The sequence below is a fragment of the Callorhinchus milii genome, unplaced genomic scaffold (assembly GCF_018977255.1).
Source record: "Callorhinchus milii isolate IMCB2004 unplaced genomic scaffold, IMCB_Cmil_1.0 Scaffold15, whole genome shotgun sequence".
In the NCBI taxonomy this organism is placed as follows: Eukaryota; Metazoa; Chordata; class Chondrichthyes; order Chimaeriformes; family Callorhinchidae; genus Callorhinchus; species Callorhinchus milii.
In genome coordinates, this window is record NW_024704756.1 from 17759542 (window position 1) to 17777890 (window position 18349).

The window sequence follows — 18349 nt, forward strand, 5'->3', positions numbered from 1 at the left end:
CCCGCGGCTCCGAGTCAGTCAGTGCCGCGAGGAGCCGAGAGGTGAGTGACAGCCGCTCTGCTTTTGAAGTAAAACAAACTTTATTTGATCAGATTGTAAACGATTGAGTTGTGTCGCCGAGAATGAAACCACCAGAACCGCGGGTTTTGCGCCTCATTCACACCGACTGCCCTGAAGCCCTTTATCTGAATAAAATATCACCAGAATCCCCGGCGCTGACCCCGACCCCCCGGCGCTGACCCCCCGGCGCTGACCCCGACCCTGACCCCCCGGCGCTGACCCTGACCCTGACCCCCCGGCGCTGACCCTGACCCTGACCCCCCGGCGCTGACCCCCCGGCGCTGACCCTGACGCCTTCTGCAAAAAGCATTCAAGTCTGTTGTAAATATTGATTGTGTCAAACTAATAATCGCGGCACCATCTCGTCCAGAAAAAAGATGGACTTCACACCCTATTCCCAGCTTCAAGTGTCTTGATCTTCACACCAATCAACAGTGAAAAACATTCACAGGTTTGATCCAGGTCACAAAACGAAATACGATAATAAAAGGTCAGAAACTCTTTTAAAAGAAAAAGTATCAGAATGTGGATCCAGTAAAACAATATGATCAAGCCGAACTATAATATCCAATGGATATATAATTCCTTATCACATCAAAACTTCTCAAATTGCTTCACAGGATCTACTGTACAGTGTGCTGACTATTTTGTAGGTTCACGTGGCCGGACTTGGAACAAGAACATACAAGATGAGACATTATAACACTTCTCCAAAATTGTATTGTAATGTCACATAATTTCAAATTCTTGATGTGGGGCATCAACTCTTATCCTTTAGACTGAAAAGGCGAGAGTACTGTCAATTGAGCCAGGCCAACACCATAAATGTTTAATATAAATCATATTCTTCCCTTTACATAATGTGTGGGTGGTTCAGGTTGCAATAACACTATGTGTTATGCATGAAACAAAGTTGAATGACTGCACGGCCACCTGAACCACCTCACATGTTATGTAAAGGGAAGAGTATGATTTATATTAAACATTTCCTTCGTAGGTACAGAAATTTGAAAAGTAATCCACTGTTCACCTAATTTAAAATTAAGAGTTTACAATTTATATTGTTCCTGGAAATATGGGGGAACGCTGAAAAGTGAATTCTCAAATGACAAAGTCAAAACCAGTATAACTCGCACTCAAGGACACTTAGGTTTCAACAAAACACTTAATAAATTTGATCACACAGAAACTAAACAAAAAATGGAACAGCAAATTATCACCAAGAATATCAATAGAAAACATTTCTGTGTTAATGTCTTGTAATCCCACACACAGGAGAATAAAAGGAAACTCCTCGCATCACAATAAAATTTGAGGCCAAATTTAAAAGTCAACAACTTTGGCTTTTGAAGTAAAATCTGCACTTAGTTTCCTCATGACCTCAGCATGCGTGAGCCTTGTGTGGGCAAGATCCTTCTTGGCTGAACCATAGTTTTCTTTCACAAACTTAGCAAATGGAGTTAGTTCCTTTTTTGCAGGTGTACCATCTTTCTTCATAGCAGGCAAGAGCACTAAAACCCCTGTGCACAGAGCACAAGCAAAGCGCTGTGTGTCCAGAGACTTGGAATGCCGGCCGATCCTGCAAAGAAATTCACACAGTAAATCACAACACAGAATTCTCAACAGCAGATATCACAATTGCACAATATCACTTGGAATTCCCAAAGAAATGCTGTTGCATTGAAGTTTTTAAAAATAAGCAAATATAATAATAATCCTTGCATCTGATATAACACCTTACATGTCAGGATTTTTTTCACGCAATTCAACATTCTCCACAAAAATACTTAACTCGGCTTTCATTCCTCTCCCAGGCTCGGGGTTTCGCTCCTGGCCTCCCCCAAACAATCAGCATCTCAGTTGAGGGACTGAAAAAATGTTACCTCAGCCCACGCACGGGCTGGTGACTGTATGTGTGTTTTGAAAAAAATGAAAAAGACTGAAGAAGGGTGGAGGAGTGCATTCAGGAACAGTTTGAACTTGTGTCTGACCAGCAGAGGCTTGGTAGTGATCCACAGAAAGGATAAAACTCCCAAGGAGGCCTTCCCACAGCTGAAACCATTAAGAAATTGGGGGTGGGGGTTGCAACAATTTATGATGTGTTATTTCTTCATGTTCAGTTTTATCAATAAAGTGTAAAAATGTAGGTTAGCAGTAAACTGTGCCTCTCAATTCCACAAAACTTGTCAATTTTCCCCACAATTTTCGCCAAATATTTCTGTAATTTTCTAGTGATCAGCACAGTGCATTATGACAGTGATCATATAACTCCTGATGGAAAAATGTTCGCAATTATCTGCATCATTAGCTTATTTGCAATGAAGCCAATCCCAAATGAGCAGATAACCGACTTGCTTTGAAATATCAGGATGGTCCAACTGGCGAACTGTGGGCCACATCTGGCTGAGGGGATGATTTAATCCAGGCCATGATCCATTTTGACTTCTTCACCTCTCATCCTGTCACTCCGTGCTGCCTCGTGCCTTGTACAACTGCTTGAGAGGCAGCGTAGAGAGGTATTGTTGCATATTTTGCAATTCTAAAACTACAGAACCATGAACCTCGGTAAGAAATGCAAGGTAGATGTGGCAAATGGAGGACATTGGAGTTCTCATTCAAGTGCTTTGAATGACGTGATAAGACATTATATCAAATGCAAGGATTATTATTATTAGGATCATTGTAATACTACTTGTTGCTCCAGATGGAGAGTAGAGCATACAGGGTTCCCAGGTGAGTCCACCATTAACACGATAGTGCAAATAAAAACTACTAAAATAGTTCGAAGGGAATGTTTCATCCATTCCGTATACTCACATGTTTTTGCACTTGCTACACTGGTATGTGTACTTGTAGTTTATTTTATAGGTGTGACAGCGTGTAACCATAGGTAATTCAGGATGAACCACAATAGATTTCTTGGCGTACAACTGCCAGAAACGACCATGTCCATCACGAACACCATTAATAAGCCAGGTGGCAGCATGGCACAGCTCGTGAATCAAGGTGTCCCGCAGGCGCTCTAAAGTAAAAAGATATGTTCACTTAGATTCAGTCAAGCTGTTTAATCCAATGCAACTTTGCCTACTTGAGTAATGTTTATCTACATAATTCAAATAGTAAAAATAATATAGCACAGAATTAGATTTTCCCACACATACAAGAACCTACACATTGCACCTCTGACATAACAACAAGATTTCATTTATAGAGCACCTTTCACGTTGGGAGGAGGTCCCAAGGCGCTGGACAGTTGGGTCAATTTCTGCTCTCTCCCTTCCCCTTTATGAACAGAACTTGAGTGCCTGAGTGGCCATGACTGGGTTAATCAAGGGTTACAAATAAGAGCCACTTCAATACCGTTAATGAACTGACACAGGTGGATTATGTTCTCACCAGCAGAATCGCACACTTTCTCTGACAACTCAACTCTAGCATAGCGATGAAGACCATTCTCTCGTTTCTGTCCAGTAACACAATAACCAGCTGTTTTCCGCATTTTCTTATTCCAATTTATCTCCATCTTCTCTGGAAGCTGTGGATCACACAAGACAGCCAATCATTTCCTGCCAACAGTTTTCAATGGTTCTTGTCCACCTTATGGAGTCCTGTAGCTCAGTGGTTAGAGCACTCGCTTTGCAAGTGAGAGACCGGAGTTCAATTCCAGGCAGAGGGCGAAACCTTGGGCAAGTTTCCTTACTCCACACAGAGCCTAATAATAATCCCTCCAAAACCAAAAACAATAATAAATTGGTCATTTACAATCTACGACTGTTTGTGGGACATTGCTGTGCGCAATTGGCTGCCGCGTTCGCCCACAAATATACAGTCAATTCACTTTACAGTATGTTCTGTGAAGCGCTTTGGGACGTCCTCCCGACGTGAAAAGCGCTATATCAAATGCAAGGATTATTATTATTATTATTATTATTATTATGATTCAGGTCAGGTTTTACCTTCTGCTCAAAAACGCTCCAGTTGTATAAAGTGTAGAGTTTTTGGATCAGCTCTTCCTGATTTTGTTTAAATTTCTTTACATACTTTGATGAGCTCAGAGTCAGGTCTTGAAGGAAACAGCCAGGAATATGGCATGTGGGAAATCTGTACAGCAGGTTAAAAAATAGAAGACAGATTCTATTCACAGTAAAAGATTTCCAACAAAACTAATTCCACAAATTGCCAAAACATTTATGTATTTATTGTGTCAGTGACTAGGGGGCATAGTTATAATAGCCACAAAAACAGCTCTGTGAGCCAGTGCGGAGTCGATGGTCCGAATGGGCTCTTTCTACATTGTAGATTTCTATGTTACTATGCACAGCAATACTTACTGATTGTACACTTCATGTTGGCCTCGTGGATCCGAGAGACTTGGAAGTTTAGGCCCTGCAACTTGGCTTGGAGTGAGCTCAGACAGAACTTCTCTTATTGGTACAGATAGCTGGATGGAATTTGGAGAAGAGTTCTTTCTGCCTCTAGGCCTTTGCAAGACTCCCAATATTTTATTAGAGGGTTTCCTTTCCACTGGCGCTATTTAGAAAAATAACAATTTGAAAATGGATGACTACTTTCATTTATATAGTCACACTTGCATAATAGAATAAAGAGTACAATACAATTTGCATTCAATGTAGTACCTTTCAAGTCAAGAGAATATTTCAAAGCACTTTGCTGTGCACCTGAGATGGGGGGAGGGGACAAGAAGAGAAAAATGACCAAAAGCTCAGTCAGAGACACGTCTTAAAGCCTTTAAAAATGGGGAGGGAGAAACGGGTGGAGGGACTCCAGGGTGGAGTTCCAGAGAGCGTCTGAAGCTGGTTAAATTGGTTGTGATCCAGCTATTAACAAACATTATTCTTCCTTCCAGTAGGGAAATTTATAAAGATAGATATAATCTTAAATCAGTTAGAAATCATTACAGAAAATATATATTCACACAAAAGATCACAAAAACAATGCAGTGCTACAGAAGGCCATAGATGTAGATAAGTTCTTGAGCAGTAAGAATATTAGAGATAAAGGTTGATATAATCTTAAACCAATTAGAAGTCAAATGGAGAAAAGCTGGCACAGCCGGCTACTGACACCCTGAATGTTGATGCCTACCAGTGGAAGTGGTTTTCTTTATGCTGGAGTGGCTCAAAATTGAAGCCGGAGTTGATGTAATTTTGATTTTATTTTTTATTCTTTCCAATAGTGACTCAAACTCATCGCTTGAGGAATCAGCAGTATCAACCAACGGTCTCGGCTGCCGAGTATCTTCTGCGTTCCACTTGCTAGAACTGTAGGAGTCTTCTGACACCGCAAAAGAAATTGACCCTGACTTGGGCTGATCATGAGCACACTGCTTCTCATCACCCTTCTTACGCAGCCTCTTTTCCAGCACCTGGTCTCTCCATGTGCTTGCGATAAAACCATCATCACTATCATTTGACAACTCTAATCTCTCCACTGAGGGGTTGCTCGAGCAGGCAGTTTCCACAGAAAAGTTATATGTCAACTTGTGTCCCTTTTTGCTGCAATCAGGTTGTTCTAAAGGCAGAAAAAGAGAATAAAAATGAGCAAGTATCCTGAGAGTCACCAGAGCACAAACCGAAAGAGTCCACTCTATCTCAATTCTGTCCCATAAAATATCTGAAAAACATTTAGTAAGACTACTGAAAACCTGAGTTCACAGGTGCACAGCACGCTACTGAAGAATTCAGGTATTTTCGTTGTTATTTCAAAGAGGAAAATTATTTGAAGAGTTGTGAGCAGTTTTGACCTCTGATCTCCCTTCATTGTGTTTGTAGCAGGATTCCTTTCTCTTTTCACAGACTGATGATTCAAGACAATAATTCACCCACAACCACAGAACATCCACAACTCCCTGCATGAAATGGTTAGTTCTAGGAAATCAGTAATACTTTCTGAGACTCGATATTTCAAATATCAGAGGGCTGTTTTTTAACTAATAAATATCTTTCTCCCCTCAGTTTCTCCAGATTACTCACGGCAGGCAGTATTGTGCTTCTTTCCATCATTCCCACTATCAGCTCCATCTGAACCATCCAGCAACACGTCATCACTCACTATAAAATCCTTAAGACTGCACAGAAAAAGCATGTTACCATATGTAGAAATTCACCAATAATTTGCATTTATTGATGAACGCAACGGCCCAATTGAGCACAGCAATGTACCACAGACAGCCGTGAAATGAACGACCAATTTATTTTTGTATTCGGAGTGCAAACAAGTATATTAATGGCAGCACAATACATTGACTCACTGTGTTGGTCATTAAATTGTAACCACCATGAATGTTAGAGGGGATTAGGAAGGGGAAAAGGCTCGGGAGAAGTATGGGCTGGGTGGCCTGTTTCTGTTCTTTTAAAATACCATAATTTCTCCTCCAGCTGTCAAGATTTTATTTTTTTGTTAAATGAGATTTCTGAGCAGGCACTGAGTTGCAATTTCTGGATTTTGACTGACCATCTCCAATGATCAACTGACTCATAAGCCACTCACCCACCTGTTATCCTTCTTCTGAACATTGAAATAATGTGCCCGGCCGCGTGGGGTCTTTGCCTGAATCAGAACTACAGAAAAAAGATGTCCACATTAAATCTGATTACATAGTCCAAATCCTTTCCAACTCCCATGCATATTATCTACATTTTACCAGTGAAAATCCTAAAACAATATCAGCCAAACTCCCAGTACTATAACTGCCCCATTTTACAAACTGGATTAAAATCAGATCCTTTCCATGCAGGATCCAAAGGGAAACGGTTGTCACTGTTATAGATCTGCATCTCCCACAGATCTCACAGTAACCATTTAACAAAGCGCAACGAGCTAACCATTGGTACTAAACTTCACAGAATGTACCAGCACACAAGAGTTACCTGGTTCAGGACTCTAGCAATTTAATTCACGTCTAGAAAATGGGAGTTTGCACCACCTAACGCAATGGCATTCCCATCAATAACAATGTAATAGACTACACCATACATGATGGATCATGTGGGTGGGGAGTAAGACGGCGGGAGGCAATCTGCTTACTTCCACTCTGCAAACAGGAGGAATAATTTCCTCTGGGAAAAAGATTAAATGTTATCTTAAAACTCCCACTAGATAGCAGGTCACTAGGTGTTACAATCCAGGCCAACAGGGCCAGTGTAGTTTTACTCTGTACCTAAGCTGTGCTATACCTGACCTAGTTCTACTCTCAAGCAAGTATCTCTCACCCAAACAGTATAAGAAGCTACACAACCTTATTTATGACAATACTTACACTTCTCAAACTCTTCATCCCCACTGGAATCTGAGATGATCTCAGGTACACTATCGAGAATGTAGAGAAAGATATCAGAACACATAAAATACCCCTTTCTCATGTTAGTCACACATGCACTAAACTGTTGGAATCAAGTTGACCCTCTTGAAGTCTCAGTAGTCTGGTTCCTGAGCCAGGCTAATCCACAGGACTACAAGGCTTTGTTGCTGACAGACCAGCCAACCTGGTTCACTAGAATGACTTGGAGGGCCAGACCATTCACAAGCGACAAGGATTCTTCCCACTTGGCTCCTGTTAACCTCTGCCACATCACACACCTTCCTAGTCTAGCTCACCTAATGCTGTTGAAACCATTATCGATGCTTTTCATCACCACCCACCTTGATTTCTCCCTGCTGGTCTCCCCAGCTCCACCACTCAAAGTCCAATTGATGCAAACTCTTGACACCCATATCCTCACCCATACCAAACTCTGCACCCCAATTGTGTGTAAATACTGAACAGCATTTACATTGAGAAAGGTTGCAGCATATAACCAGATCTATTCACTATTGTAAGAACCCTTTGCTGCCCCCCACTCACCTTTTGGACCTTGGAGTTTTCTGGCAAATCCTGGCAGTTGCTCCTGACTTGGGTGTCTTCATCTGATTCAGAACTGAACCAGAAACCAGGAAACAAATTGTAAACAAAGCCCTGAATATAACTAATGTTATTTCAATTATGCAAGAAGTAAAGGTTATAGTCTAAATTCTGACACAATTTAAAGCGAAATACACTCAACTAAATTATCATCAGAAAGATTGTACAATGAGAAATCTGAACCATTACTTCCCTAAAGTGATGATGATTTGGAGCAGTGCTAACAGATCAACATTCATTACATCACTGGGATATACATGTCCCCTATAACTATAAATAACACTACAGTGTGAAGTCAGCGATATATATACACGTCAATGGTGTTAATAATTCATAGTGATTAAACCTGGTACTTACAGATTTCAAAGCTTTCATCATCACTGGAGTCTGAGATGGTCACGATCCCATCAGGATTCTGTAGATCCCAATCCGATTTCCCTTTCATTGCCTCTGTTTTACTTTCCTCCTGTCTCAATTCAGACTCATCTTCGGAGCTGGTCAGCACCAGTTCCTGTGCACACGAGTGGCAGTCGCTGGGACTCCCACTGGAGTTTAGCTGCAGCGACAATGCTGGATGTTTACAAGAGTCAGATGGTGGCCTCCTAGACCTCACAACACTTTGGTGAAGCTGGAAAGAAAACAACAAATGAAGGTGATAAGGTAATACAAGATGATCAAATATTCCATAGAATACAACAGTTTCTACTCTGGATTTAAGCAGTTTATACAGTGAGTAGGAACCATGAAAATCTTATCTACAGAAAAAGATATTCTTCATACTTATCACCATTCCCCGTGAGCACAATAACTAAGAATGTGACAGAAACCGTGTGTGAAAAGTGAAGTGGTGGAGAGATTGGGCAAATTTGTATAATCTTCATATAATTTTGGAATCCTGTAGTTTAGTGGTTAGAACACTCGCCAATAAGAGGATCTGGGTTCGATTCCCGGGCAGGGCGAAATGTTGGGCAAGTTTCTTTACTCCACAAGCCTCTGTTCACCCAGCAGTAAGTGTGAACCTGGTTGTTAGTCGATTTGCAGATCGCTTTTCCCGGGATAATTATCACTTAAAAATAATATTAATATTAATTTGGTCACTTGATCCACAACGGTTTGTGGGACACTATGCGCAATTGCCCACAAAATATACAGTCAATATCCTGTGAGGTGCTTTGAGACAATAAAATTACATTTGTTTAGCGCCTTTCATGTTGGGAGGACATCTCAAGGCGCTGAACAATCAGTGTTTTCGACCCGAAGTGGGTTCGGGATTGGGGAGGGTGCAGAGCGGGGGTGGGGGGGGGGAAGGAGGGTGATCGAAGGCACAGTCGAAGAGGAGGGTCTTAAGATGGATCTTGAAGGAGGTGAGGCGGAGGGACTGCAGAATAGAGTTCTAGAGGGTGGGGGCAGAGTGGCAGAAGGCCCACCAATGGTGGGGTGGGTGAGGCGGGGGACATGAAGCAGGCCAGAGCCCACTGAGCGGAGGGAGTGGACAGATTGGTAGGGGGTTAGAAGGTCACAGAGGTAGATGGGAGCAAGGCTATAGAGGGCTTTGAAAGTGAGGACCAGGATCCTGAACTATATCCTCTGTGTGATGCGATGCCAGTAGTGTGGGCGAGGGGTGTGATAGGGTCGCGGGGTGATAGGTTCGCGGAGCCTGGTGTGGGAGAGGACTGCAGAGTTCTGGAACATCTGCAGCCTACAGAGGGAGGAGTTGGAGGCCGACGAGCAGGGAGTTTGCGTAGTCGAGCCTGGATGTATATGAAGGCGTGTATGAGGGTCTCGGCAGCTTGCAGTGTGAGACAGTGGCAGAGCCAAGTGATGTTGCGGAGATGGGGAAAGGCGGAGCGGGTCATGTCACAGATTTGGGTATGAAGTACAGTTGAGGGTTGAAGAGATGTAGAGTGTATCTATGGAGGGAGATGATGTCAATGCCCGAGATAAGGAGGCACTGACGGGTGCCAAGCAGGAGAGCCTTGGTCTTGTTGACATTCAACTGCAAGAAGTTAGCTCTCATCCAGGACTTGATGTCCAAAAAGCAGTCTGTGAGGACAGTAGTGGTCCTCGAGTCGAGGCAGAGAGGTATGGTTGGGTGTCATCTGCATACATGTCTGTGGATGATATCACCAAGGGGGAGTATATAGATATTGAAAAGGAGGGGTCCAAGGACAGAGCCCTGAGGGTTGCCACAAGTGACGGTGCGGGGGCTAGAGGAGAAGCTGTTCGTGGCGACAAAGTGGCGATGATTGTCGAGGTTCACGAAGATTGAGCTGAGAGGCGAGGCAGTGTAGGAGGATAGAGTGGTTGACAGTGTCGAAGGCAGCAGAGAAGTCGAGGAGGACAAGGAGGCAGAGAGCCCTGGTCGCAGAAGTTCAGAATGTCGTTAGTGACTTTGACCAGGGTTGTTTCTGTGCTGTGGGCAGCATGGAAACCCAATTGGAGGGGTTCAGAGGGAAAGACAGGAGAGGAAAGAGTGAACCTGGGACTCGACAACTCGTTCCAGGGCGTTGGAGAGGAAAGGGCAGTTGGAGATGACGATAACTAGAGAGTAGGGATGGATCCAGGAAAGATTTTTTGAGGATAGGGGTGATGACAGCTGTTTTTAGGGGGGGTGGAATCAGTGCCACTGGATAAGGAGAGGTTGATAATGTTGGTTAAAAGAGGAGCCAGGAGGTGGAGCTGGGAGGAGTGGGGTGGGGATGGGGTCAAGGGAGCAGGTGGTGGGCTTCATTTTTGAAATGATGGAGGTGAGGGAAGATTGGGAGACAGGGTTGAAGGTGCAAAGCGATGAATGGGTGGGGGCTGGGGCGTGAGGAGGAGGTGGCGAGGGAGTAGTGGTGGATGGGGCAGAGGTAGCCGAATGAATCCCTAATGTCTCGAAGATGTAAATGCAAGCTTATTATTATTGTTGACTGTTGAAATTATAATAAAGAAAACAATTCTTTAACATCCAAATTGTGTGCCCACTAATACATTATAAAATAAAAGTAGCTTCCTTACAGCACTATATCAAATGCAAGGATTATTATTAACATAATAAATAAATGACAGTCAATACCATTGCTTACAGTTCGCAGCTTATGTCACAGGGATGCTGTAAAAAAACACCAGAACAAGCCCTACATAGATTTCGTTTTATAAATTGTTAATTTTACCTTTTCTTCAATGGCATTCAGATCTTTGTGCTGTAACCAACCTAGTTGATCAGCTAAGCGCTGAAACTGGCTCCGAGTTCCCTCATCCATCCTGCTTCACTGTATTACCTAGAACATGAAAGCACAGCAAATCGGTGCCTGGTGCTAGAACCAGTCCATAGGAGAATAACAAGGATCAGCCACAGAGTTTGAGGAATGAGCTATGAGCAATGTTTACATAATAAACTGTTCTTCAGTCTTAAAATTATATCTTGGGGGGGACCTAATTGAGGTATGTAAGATTTTAAATGGAATTGAGAAAGTAAACTCAGTTCAAAACTTACAGAAGCACTGAGACCAGTGTACACCTTGCAAGCGAAAGAGTTGGGTTCGATTCCCGGGAGGGGCAAAAATGGACAAGTTTCCTTACTCCACACGCCGGATAATAATCCCTCAAGAAAAAAAACATTAATAAATTTGTCACTTCAATCCACGACTGTTTGTGGGACACTGCTGTGGCAATTGGCTGCCTTGTTTTGCCCACAAAATATACAGTCAATTCATTTACAGTATATTCTGTGAAGTGTTTTGAGACGTCGAGAAGATGTGAAAAGCACTATGTCAAATGCAAGGATTATTATCATTATTACACAGGTTTACAGTTACAAAGGACAATTTCAGCCCAAACACCCAAGAAATATTTCTTTACCCACAGGATAATTAAAAACTAGAACAGGTTACCACAATGTTAATGCCAGGACCCTGAAACTCATTTTAAAAAAAGCTTCTTGCTTTGATGGAAAAAAAGTAGGTAAACATTGGAGATAGAGGGCAGACAGTGGAGTTTGGTTTATTATAGCAAAGTGTTACAGTTTGGAGGAAGCGCTGAGAGAGGACGCACTGAAGCGGAGAAGCAAACACACTCCAGCATTGAAGAGGAAAAGGCACGAAGATTTGGAGGGTTACGGTGGAGGTAATGACATCTGTGCAAACACACTCGAGCCTATAGTTGCCCAAGTGGCAACTTGTTAAGGTAAAGACCTGCGGGTACCGCAACCGCGATGGCTGGTCGGAGCTCCAGGCCTGTGAGTGCGGGCCTCGCATCGGTCTCCGGCCTCTCCCCTCACGAGACGCCGCGGTCTCCGGCCTCTCCCCTCACCAGAGGCCGCGGTCTCCGGCCTCTCCCCTCACCAGAGGCCGCGGTCTCCGGCCTCTCCCCTCAGCAGAGGCCGCGGTCTCCGGCCTCTCCCCGCACCGATTTCGTTTGAAACTTCCCGCGCAACTCCGGGGTAAATTGTATTTCCGGCGATGTAAGGACACGTGACACATTTCAGGGCTGACCACTTCCGGTTAAACACTCGCGGTGACGTTGACCCTAAAACGATTATTTTTACTGAAACCCCGGATGTTGTCCGCCACAACCAACTGCGCCTGCGCAAAGCCCCGCCCCCAACATGGTGCATCCCGGCCGGAAATCATTAGCCAACAGGTCAGCAGGAGGTCAGCAGGTCAGCAGGGGTCAGCAGGAGCTACATAGGTGAGTTAAAGTCTATGACCGTTTCAGGCTCTGATGAAATTTCACAAGAAACACCAGGAGTTTTTCTGCTTTTAATAGTGGTTTTGAGGAGACAGAAAGTTACAAATTCTCATTCACATCTATTTTGCAGCTTCATATTTAAAATGGTCTGAATCCACACAATGCAAAAGCATTTGCACTGCTGAACTTGTCGTTAGAATTGCCATCACAAGCTAAACAGGAATGAAACAAATTTTGAACCAAAATAAATCTAAAGCAGAAAGGGCTACTGATGGGTCACCAATCATACCGACTAAATGACATTTTTCAGAACAGCTTCAGTCTTCACTACCACCAACTCATCTGAGTCACCTCGAGTTCACATCGTCCCCTCATTGCTTTTTTTTTACACAAACTGCAATTTCTTTAAATAAAAAAAATAATTATTAATCCAATCGATACCATGATCCAGAAACTATTCCTTTCCCGGGTACACATGGAATTTTATTAGCAATGAAATAGCATTAATTAAAGAAACAGATGTGGAAAACAAACATCAGCAGAATACCGGTCCAGAGGAGTTTGTTCAGGGCAGGGAAGCAACAATCTATTTACAACTACACTGGCTCCACTGACACAGCAGACCAGACATTAGGCCAAGTTTAAGTGATTCTTGAAACCTGAGAATAGAAATTTAGAACTCTGCACTCAAGCAAATAGATGGTTTGAATTATGGGGGGGGGCTGGGGAGAGCACAAAACAAAAACTTCTACTGGCAAGTGTAGTGGAAAAGTGACCACTTGATGGTTATAAACTGCACAAAGTTGCTAACTGTACACAGTATTTCCAACTGAGTAGATACTTAACTGGGGGCAATAGGATTTCTGACTACCCCTCCACAATAAACAATCCTGAGTAGTCAGTCGGCCAAGAAGGAAGAAAACCAACCTCCAGACTAGTTCTGCAGTGATCAATCCCCAGAAGCTAATTCTAGAGCTCAATTAGACATGTTGCATTGTTGTTTGTGCAACTACAGGTGCATGTGAAAATGACAGGCACAAGTATTCATGTCCCATTGTATCATTCAAATGGGACAACTCTGGATTTCTGCTTTGCTCATGGAGTAATCAACAAAATTCTAAATGTTTGGTAGAATTCATTTTCAGATGAAGTGCAGTTACTCAGAAGACTCCTAGGAAAGAACCCCTATAGTTTATAAAAATAATTTGACAGGGAGACAAAACAAAGCCTTAAAGAGAGGTCTTAATCAACTTGCTAGGTCTTCAGAAATTCAGCAGAAAGCCCTTAACATTTGTGTAGCAATAAGATGGAGATTTAATGATTGACTAGTATGAATTCTAGATCAATAACGATATTACAAATGTTTCATATTGATCCTGCACAAACCATCGCAATTTAATCAATTCATTTCTACACCAATGTGTTCTGGGCACCAATTTCAGCCTCATTTAACTTCAACATCAACCAGATTTTCACGATAAGGTTCCTATTCTTTGAAGACTGGTCTGGTACGAAATTATTTATTTCCGGAGTTTATGGCTTTTCTTTTTAAAAAAAAACCCAAATAACTGATGCGTGGCAGGTATAGGACAGCCTGTAACTCAGTATTCTCGGTTCAAAGGCCACACTGGGGTCTTAGGCAGTTTCAGATGTCTCCATAGATTTCAGTGGCTTGATGAGATGCTCTGGTTTGTTGCCTGCAGAGTAATGCTCCCACATCTGCAGGTAGAGGCGTTCCAGATCCATAGTGTACTGTTTAGTATTGAATAGTGGGCTGCTCACTCTCTGCTTCCACACTTTCCCTCGGATCTTCTTGAGGCTGTGCAAAGGATAAGGAATTACATCAGAAGCCCGCAGTTTAAAATGCAAAAATTGAGCCTTCCCTACCTCCCCACAAACCCCTCTGACACCCAGCATTCATAACTTCATAAGTTTTATCAAATGGAATGAACTATTGTAGTTTTCTTCAAAGCAAGAATGAATCAGATAAACTTATTGTCAACCCTAATGTTACCACATAATTTCATTTGTTCAATTTAGAGTTCCAAGCATAGAGCAATTGTGACAATCCAAATCTGAGAAAATTAACCTAAGATGTTCTGGGATCAAAGAATGAGTAAAGTAAATCATCACTTCAACAGCTTTCAATTCAGAGACCAACAATACAAGGTAAAAGTAGTAAACAGGATGAAGTAATGACATACTATTCCATGTCTGTTCCCAACATTACAGCAATGTCCTCATAGTCTTGTCTGTTCTTTGCTATCAGTTCAGAACAGCCTAAACATGTGAGCTGTGAAGCAGCAACACGGGACGCCAGTGTCTCTCCTGTAGATGTAAATAAATCCATTTAGTACATGGCACCACAAAGCAATGCATACATTTATTGTACCATACACAAAACCCGAAGTGCAGCACAGAATTCCAGACACAGCATTCTGTATACAGGAAATATTGCAGTGAACATCAGTCTTCATGTACGCAAGATACAACCACACAGAGTACAGATCCACTGTGACAAACACTCACATCAATCAGTCTTGATACTAGATTTCCTAGAATACCATAAAAAGTAATAAACAGTCCAAGATGTTATCCTAGGTGTATAAATACAAGTTGTTGTAATAATACTTGCATTTGATATTGCACTTTATCTCACAGGATTTCATATTAATTAATTCTTGCATTTGGTTAAGTGAACTACATAAATACACTACAGTGTATCTGTAGGCCAAAACAGACGCCAGTTTGCACACAGCAATGACCAATTTAACTGAAGGATTAACTAGAGAAACGTCATTCTCTTATTTCCAGTGAATGTTAGAGAAGCAAAGACAATATTCTTTTTGAATAATGTCATTCCTTCTTTAACATTCACCAACAAGGCAGATGGGGCCTCGATTTAACGTCTCACCTGAACAGATAATACAAAAATGTTGTACTTGATAGAACACCTTTATTGCATCATTGAAACATTTCAAAGCTACCCACGGGATTATACTTTTGAATGAAGCGACTGTATTTGTAGTCAAATGTGGTAGACAATTTGTGCACAACAGCCAATGAAGCGAGTGGCTAATTTTATTTCGGGGATTATTGGCCAGGATACCGGGAGAAACTCCCTTCTCTTTTTCGAATTATGTCATGGGATCTTTAACTTCCACTGAACAAGCAGATGGAGCCTTGGATTAACACCTCATCCGACAATGCAGCACTGCATTGGAGTGTAAGCCAAGCATGTGAGTTGCGTTTGAACCCACGTTGGTTCAGCTCAAGAGATGAGATGCTACCAATTGGGCTGGGCTGACACCTCCAGCAACAGTTTCCCCAACACTGCATTGGAGTGTCAGCCTGGACTATGTGCACAAAGTCCCTGATGTGGGACTTGAACCCACAATTATTATGTGCTACTATTGGTCAGGATTAACAGTCCTTTCTCAACAGACACATTACAGACCGACTGCACACTGTCACAAAAGAGACAACTATTCATGTGCTGCAGTGGAGGCAAACAGTATATATTCAAGACAAAAGGCAGATCACTTACTCGAACAGTTGTGGTTCTCCTCACGCTGTGGAAAGGTCACTGCAGCAGAAGCAAATGCAAGTTACAGGTCATGTGAAACATATACAAGTTACCAGTCACATGATATGTATATAAGGAGGGTAATCATCACTACGTGCTCAAAGCATTTCAAATCTGCTTCCTCGTGGGAGATACAGTAGCTTACAGTCAAACCTGTTAAAGCCACCACTTCTATTCAGCAACCACCCGCTGTCCCCCATCACCCTGGAACAGTCGTGACCAATTTTCCATAATAAACCGTCTCTATTCAGCAACCACCTGTCTAACGCAACCAGTGGCCACTCTTTTTTAGCCCCGTCAATGAAGTGACACCCTGTTCAGTGGGCAGATCGTCAGTGACTGCTCAGCACAGCGTTGGCTACACGTGGGCCCGCAGAAACACTAGCAATTTGTATTTTGTAACTGATTTATTACTTTATTAAAACTAGAATGATTTATGGGTTTGTATGCTGTGAGCAGGAGAATGGTGGCAATGCGCTCACACATTTCATGCTGAGCTGAGTTGCCCATCCAGGAAACTCAAGAGAGTTCCTGGTACCAGTCACCAACTTAGTTATACAATCTAGTTTGGCTCCTCTTGAACAGGTGATGGGTTTCTGCATGTGTCAGACACTGAGCTAACCCAAAAAAAAGTTACACCCAGCGAATAGAACCACTATTAGCTACCTTACCTGGCATAGTAACCATTGGTGTTCCTGCCCAAAGGACATCCATTCCAGTGGTGTGTCCGTTACAGAGAGGAGTGTCCAGACATACATCTGCCAGCTGTCCCCGCCTCACATGCTCCTCTTTTGGGGCAACAGGTGAGAAGATTATGCGATTGGGAGGCAGGCCCATGCTCTGAGCGTATTGTTGAATGTTGGGTTCTCCAACTGCAGGGAATCGAAGGAGCCACAACACACTGTTTGGAACCCGCTTCAGTATCTGCAGAACAAGAGCACACTGTTTAACAAGAGCAAATCCTACCCAGTCACCGCGGTGCCCACAAACATGTGCCAGTGTAACATCTTGTGAATAACACCCCAGAGCCTGTAGCAGTAGTTTACTGGCAAGCCTGAACCAGAGTGAGCCACAAGCAAACAATACAGTGACCTGCAAGTTTACAGCAATACAGTAGTGAGCTCCGAACATATGGTAATATTGTGGCTAACTGATTTCACATGCTGCATATAAACAAAGAAATGATCAGTACACAAGGCGATTCAGAACATCAGGTCTATTACCACTCATTAATAATCCCAGATCGCTTAATATTTTTACTGTTCAAATCCTTATCTAGTTCTCCTTTTAATGATTGTATTGATGCAGCCATCCATGGTAACCCGCACGCTAATGAGGGATGGAATTCCAACCTCTCCCGTACTTCTTTTGCTCACAACCCTCTGACTGTGACTCTCATCATCACGGAAAAGGTTGCTCACAATATACCTAGTCATGCCCTTATCTTAAAAACCTCTGTGACATGACACTCTATGGAAGAGTGAGATATGATTATCCCGACCAGGATTAAAACAAGGTCCACCCACTACTGTGAGTCTGTAACTAAAGGCAATCTCAAAACCTTTGGCAGATGGAGATACTTGGGGATAGTCATGACGATGTTCCACAAGTCAACAATTTGACAGTGAGCACTTAGAATCAGAATGGAATTAATTCCAATTCAACTGCAGAATATTCCTTTTAATCTTTGCCAAAGACAAAACTTACACTGGTCCACATCTGCAGAGTGGGTGGATCAATCTTATACAGCTGGTTAAAGTTGCAGTAGACAATAGCATCTTCCGGAAGTCCATACTGTGACCGTGTTGTTACAATGATTGTTCGTGGAACTTCCTCTCCAGTCGCTGCTTTGTTATTAATCTGGTCAAAGATCGGAAGAAATCAGACATGAGACAGCATTACTCTGGGTGGGTTAACACCCCCCCGCCACCCCACCCAATCAAGGACCCTCTCTTGGTTAAGCTGCTTGGGTTAGGTGCGTTCCTCTCCTCCCTTCAGCCATTGCAAGGTCATTTCTCAACCTGTCATAATCATATCTGTCAACTTTTCCAAACATTAGCACAGAACAAGAACTTGCTTCTTTCAATTGTGTCGTTATAACCTCTCCCAAC

The 18349-nt window shown here is 42.7% G+C and overlaps 2 protein-coding genes across 4 annotated transcripts in view; both read right to left on the minus strand.

Moving 5' to 3' along the window:
• Window positions 1–338: 338 nt before the first annotated feature.
• Window positions 339–12385, minus strand: gcna (germ cell nuclear acidic peptidase). Of its 3 annotated transcripts, none has more exons than XM_042340859.1 (13): window positions 12157–12385; window positions 11137–11244; window positions 8339–8609; window positions 7925–8045; window positions 7340–7389; window positions 6575–6641; window positions 6054–6148; window positions 5167–5592; window positions 4392–4590; window positions 4017–4161; window positions 3457–3595; window positions 2878–3082; window positions 339–1639 (listed from the first exon to the last, which is right to left on the minus strand). In XM_042340859.1, the coding sequence occupies exons 2-13, from the start codon at window positions 11224–11226 to the stop codon at window positions 1384–1386; spliced, it is 2064 nt and encodes a 687-aa protein (XP_042196793.1). In that variant the 5' UTR covers window positions 11227–11244; window positions 12157–12385; the 3' UTR covers window positions 339–1383. The 3 variants fall into 3 exon arrangements, with proteins under 3 accessions (XP_042196793.1, XP_042196794.1, XP_007907910.2); XM_042340860.1 differs by having other exon boundaries at window positions 7925–7997; window positions 12157–12384; XM_007909719.2 differs by lacking the exon at window positions 12157–12385 and adding an exon at window positions 11460–11520.
• A 324-nt stretch (window positions 12386–12709) lies between these two features.
• The window catches only part of LOC103189357 (UDP-N-acetylglucosamine--peptide N-acetylglucosaminyltransferase 110 kDa subunit), a 28403-nt gene continuing 22763 nt past the window's right edge, over window positions 12710–18349 (minus strand). The window contains exons 19-23 of the mRNA XM_007909714.2: window positions 17946–18098; window positions 16910–17162; window positions 16200–16238; window positions 14857–14980; window positions 12710–14471 (exon numbers count right to left, since the gene is read on the minus strand). Coding sequence (XP_007907905.1) covers window positions 14288–14471; window positions 14857–14980; window positions 16200–16238; window positions 16910–17162; window positions 17946–18098 — 753 coding nt within the window. The 3' untranslated portion in view covers window positions 12710–14287. The remainder of the gene's footprint in view (window positions 14472–14856; window positions 14981–16199; window positions 16239–16909; window positions 17163–17945; window positions 18099–18349) is intronic.

What these genes read in the sequence shown, in the direction of transcription:
- gcna (XM_042340859.1), bottom strand. Translation starts at nt 11,226, where the DNA reads ATGGATGAGGGAACTCGGAGCCAGTTTCAGCGCTTAGCTGATCAACTA. An exon ending in AAAACTCCAAGGTCCAAAAG is followed by an intron (nt 7,390 to 7,924) that starts GTGAGTGGGGGG and finishes CATTCTCGATAG; the next exon opens with TGTACCTGAGATCATCTCAG. An exon ending in GAAGCACAATACTGCCTGCC is followed by an intron (nt 5,593 to 6,053) that starts GTGAGTAATCTG and finishes TTCTGCCTTTAG; the next exon opens with AACAACCTGATTGCAGCAAA.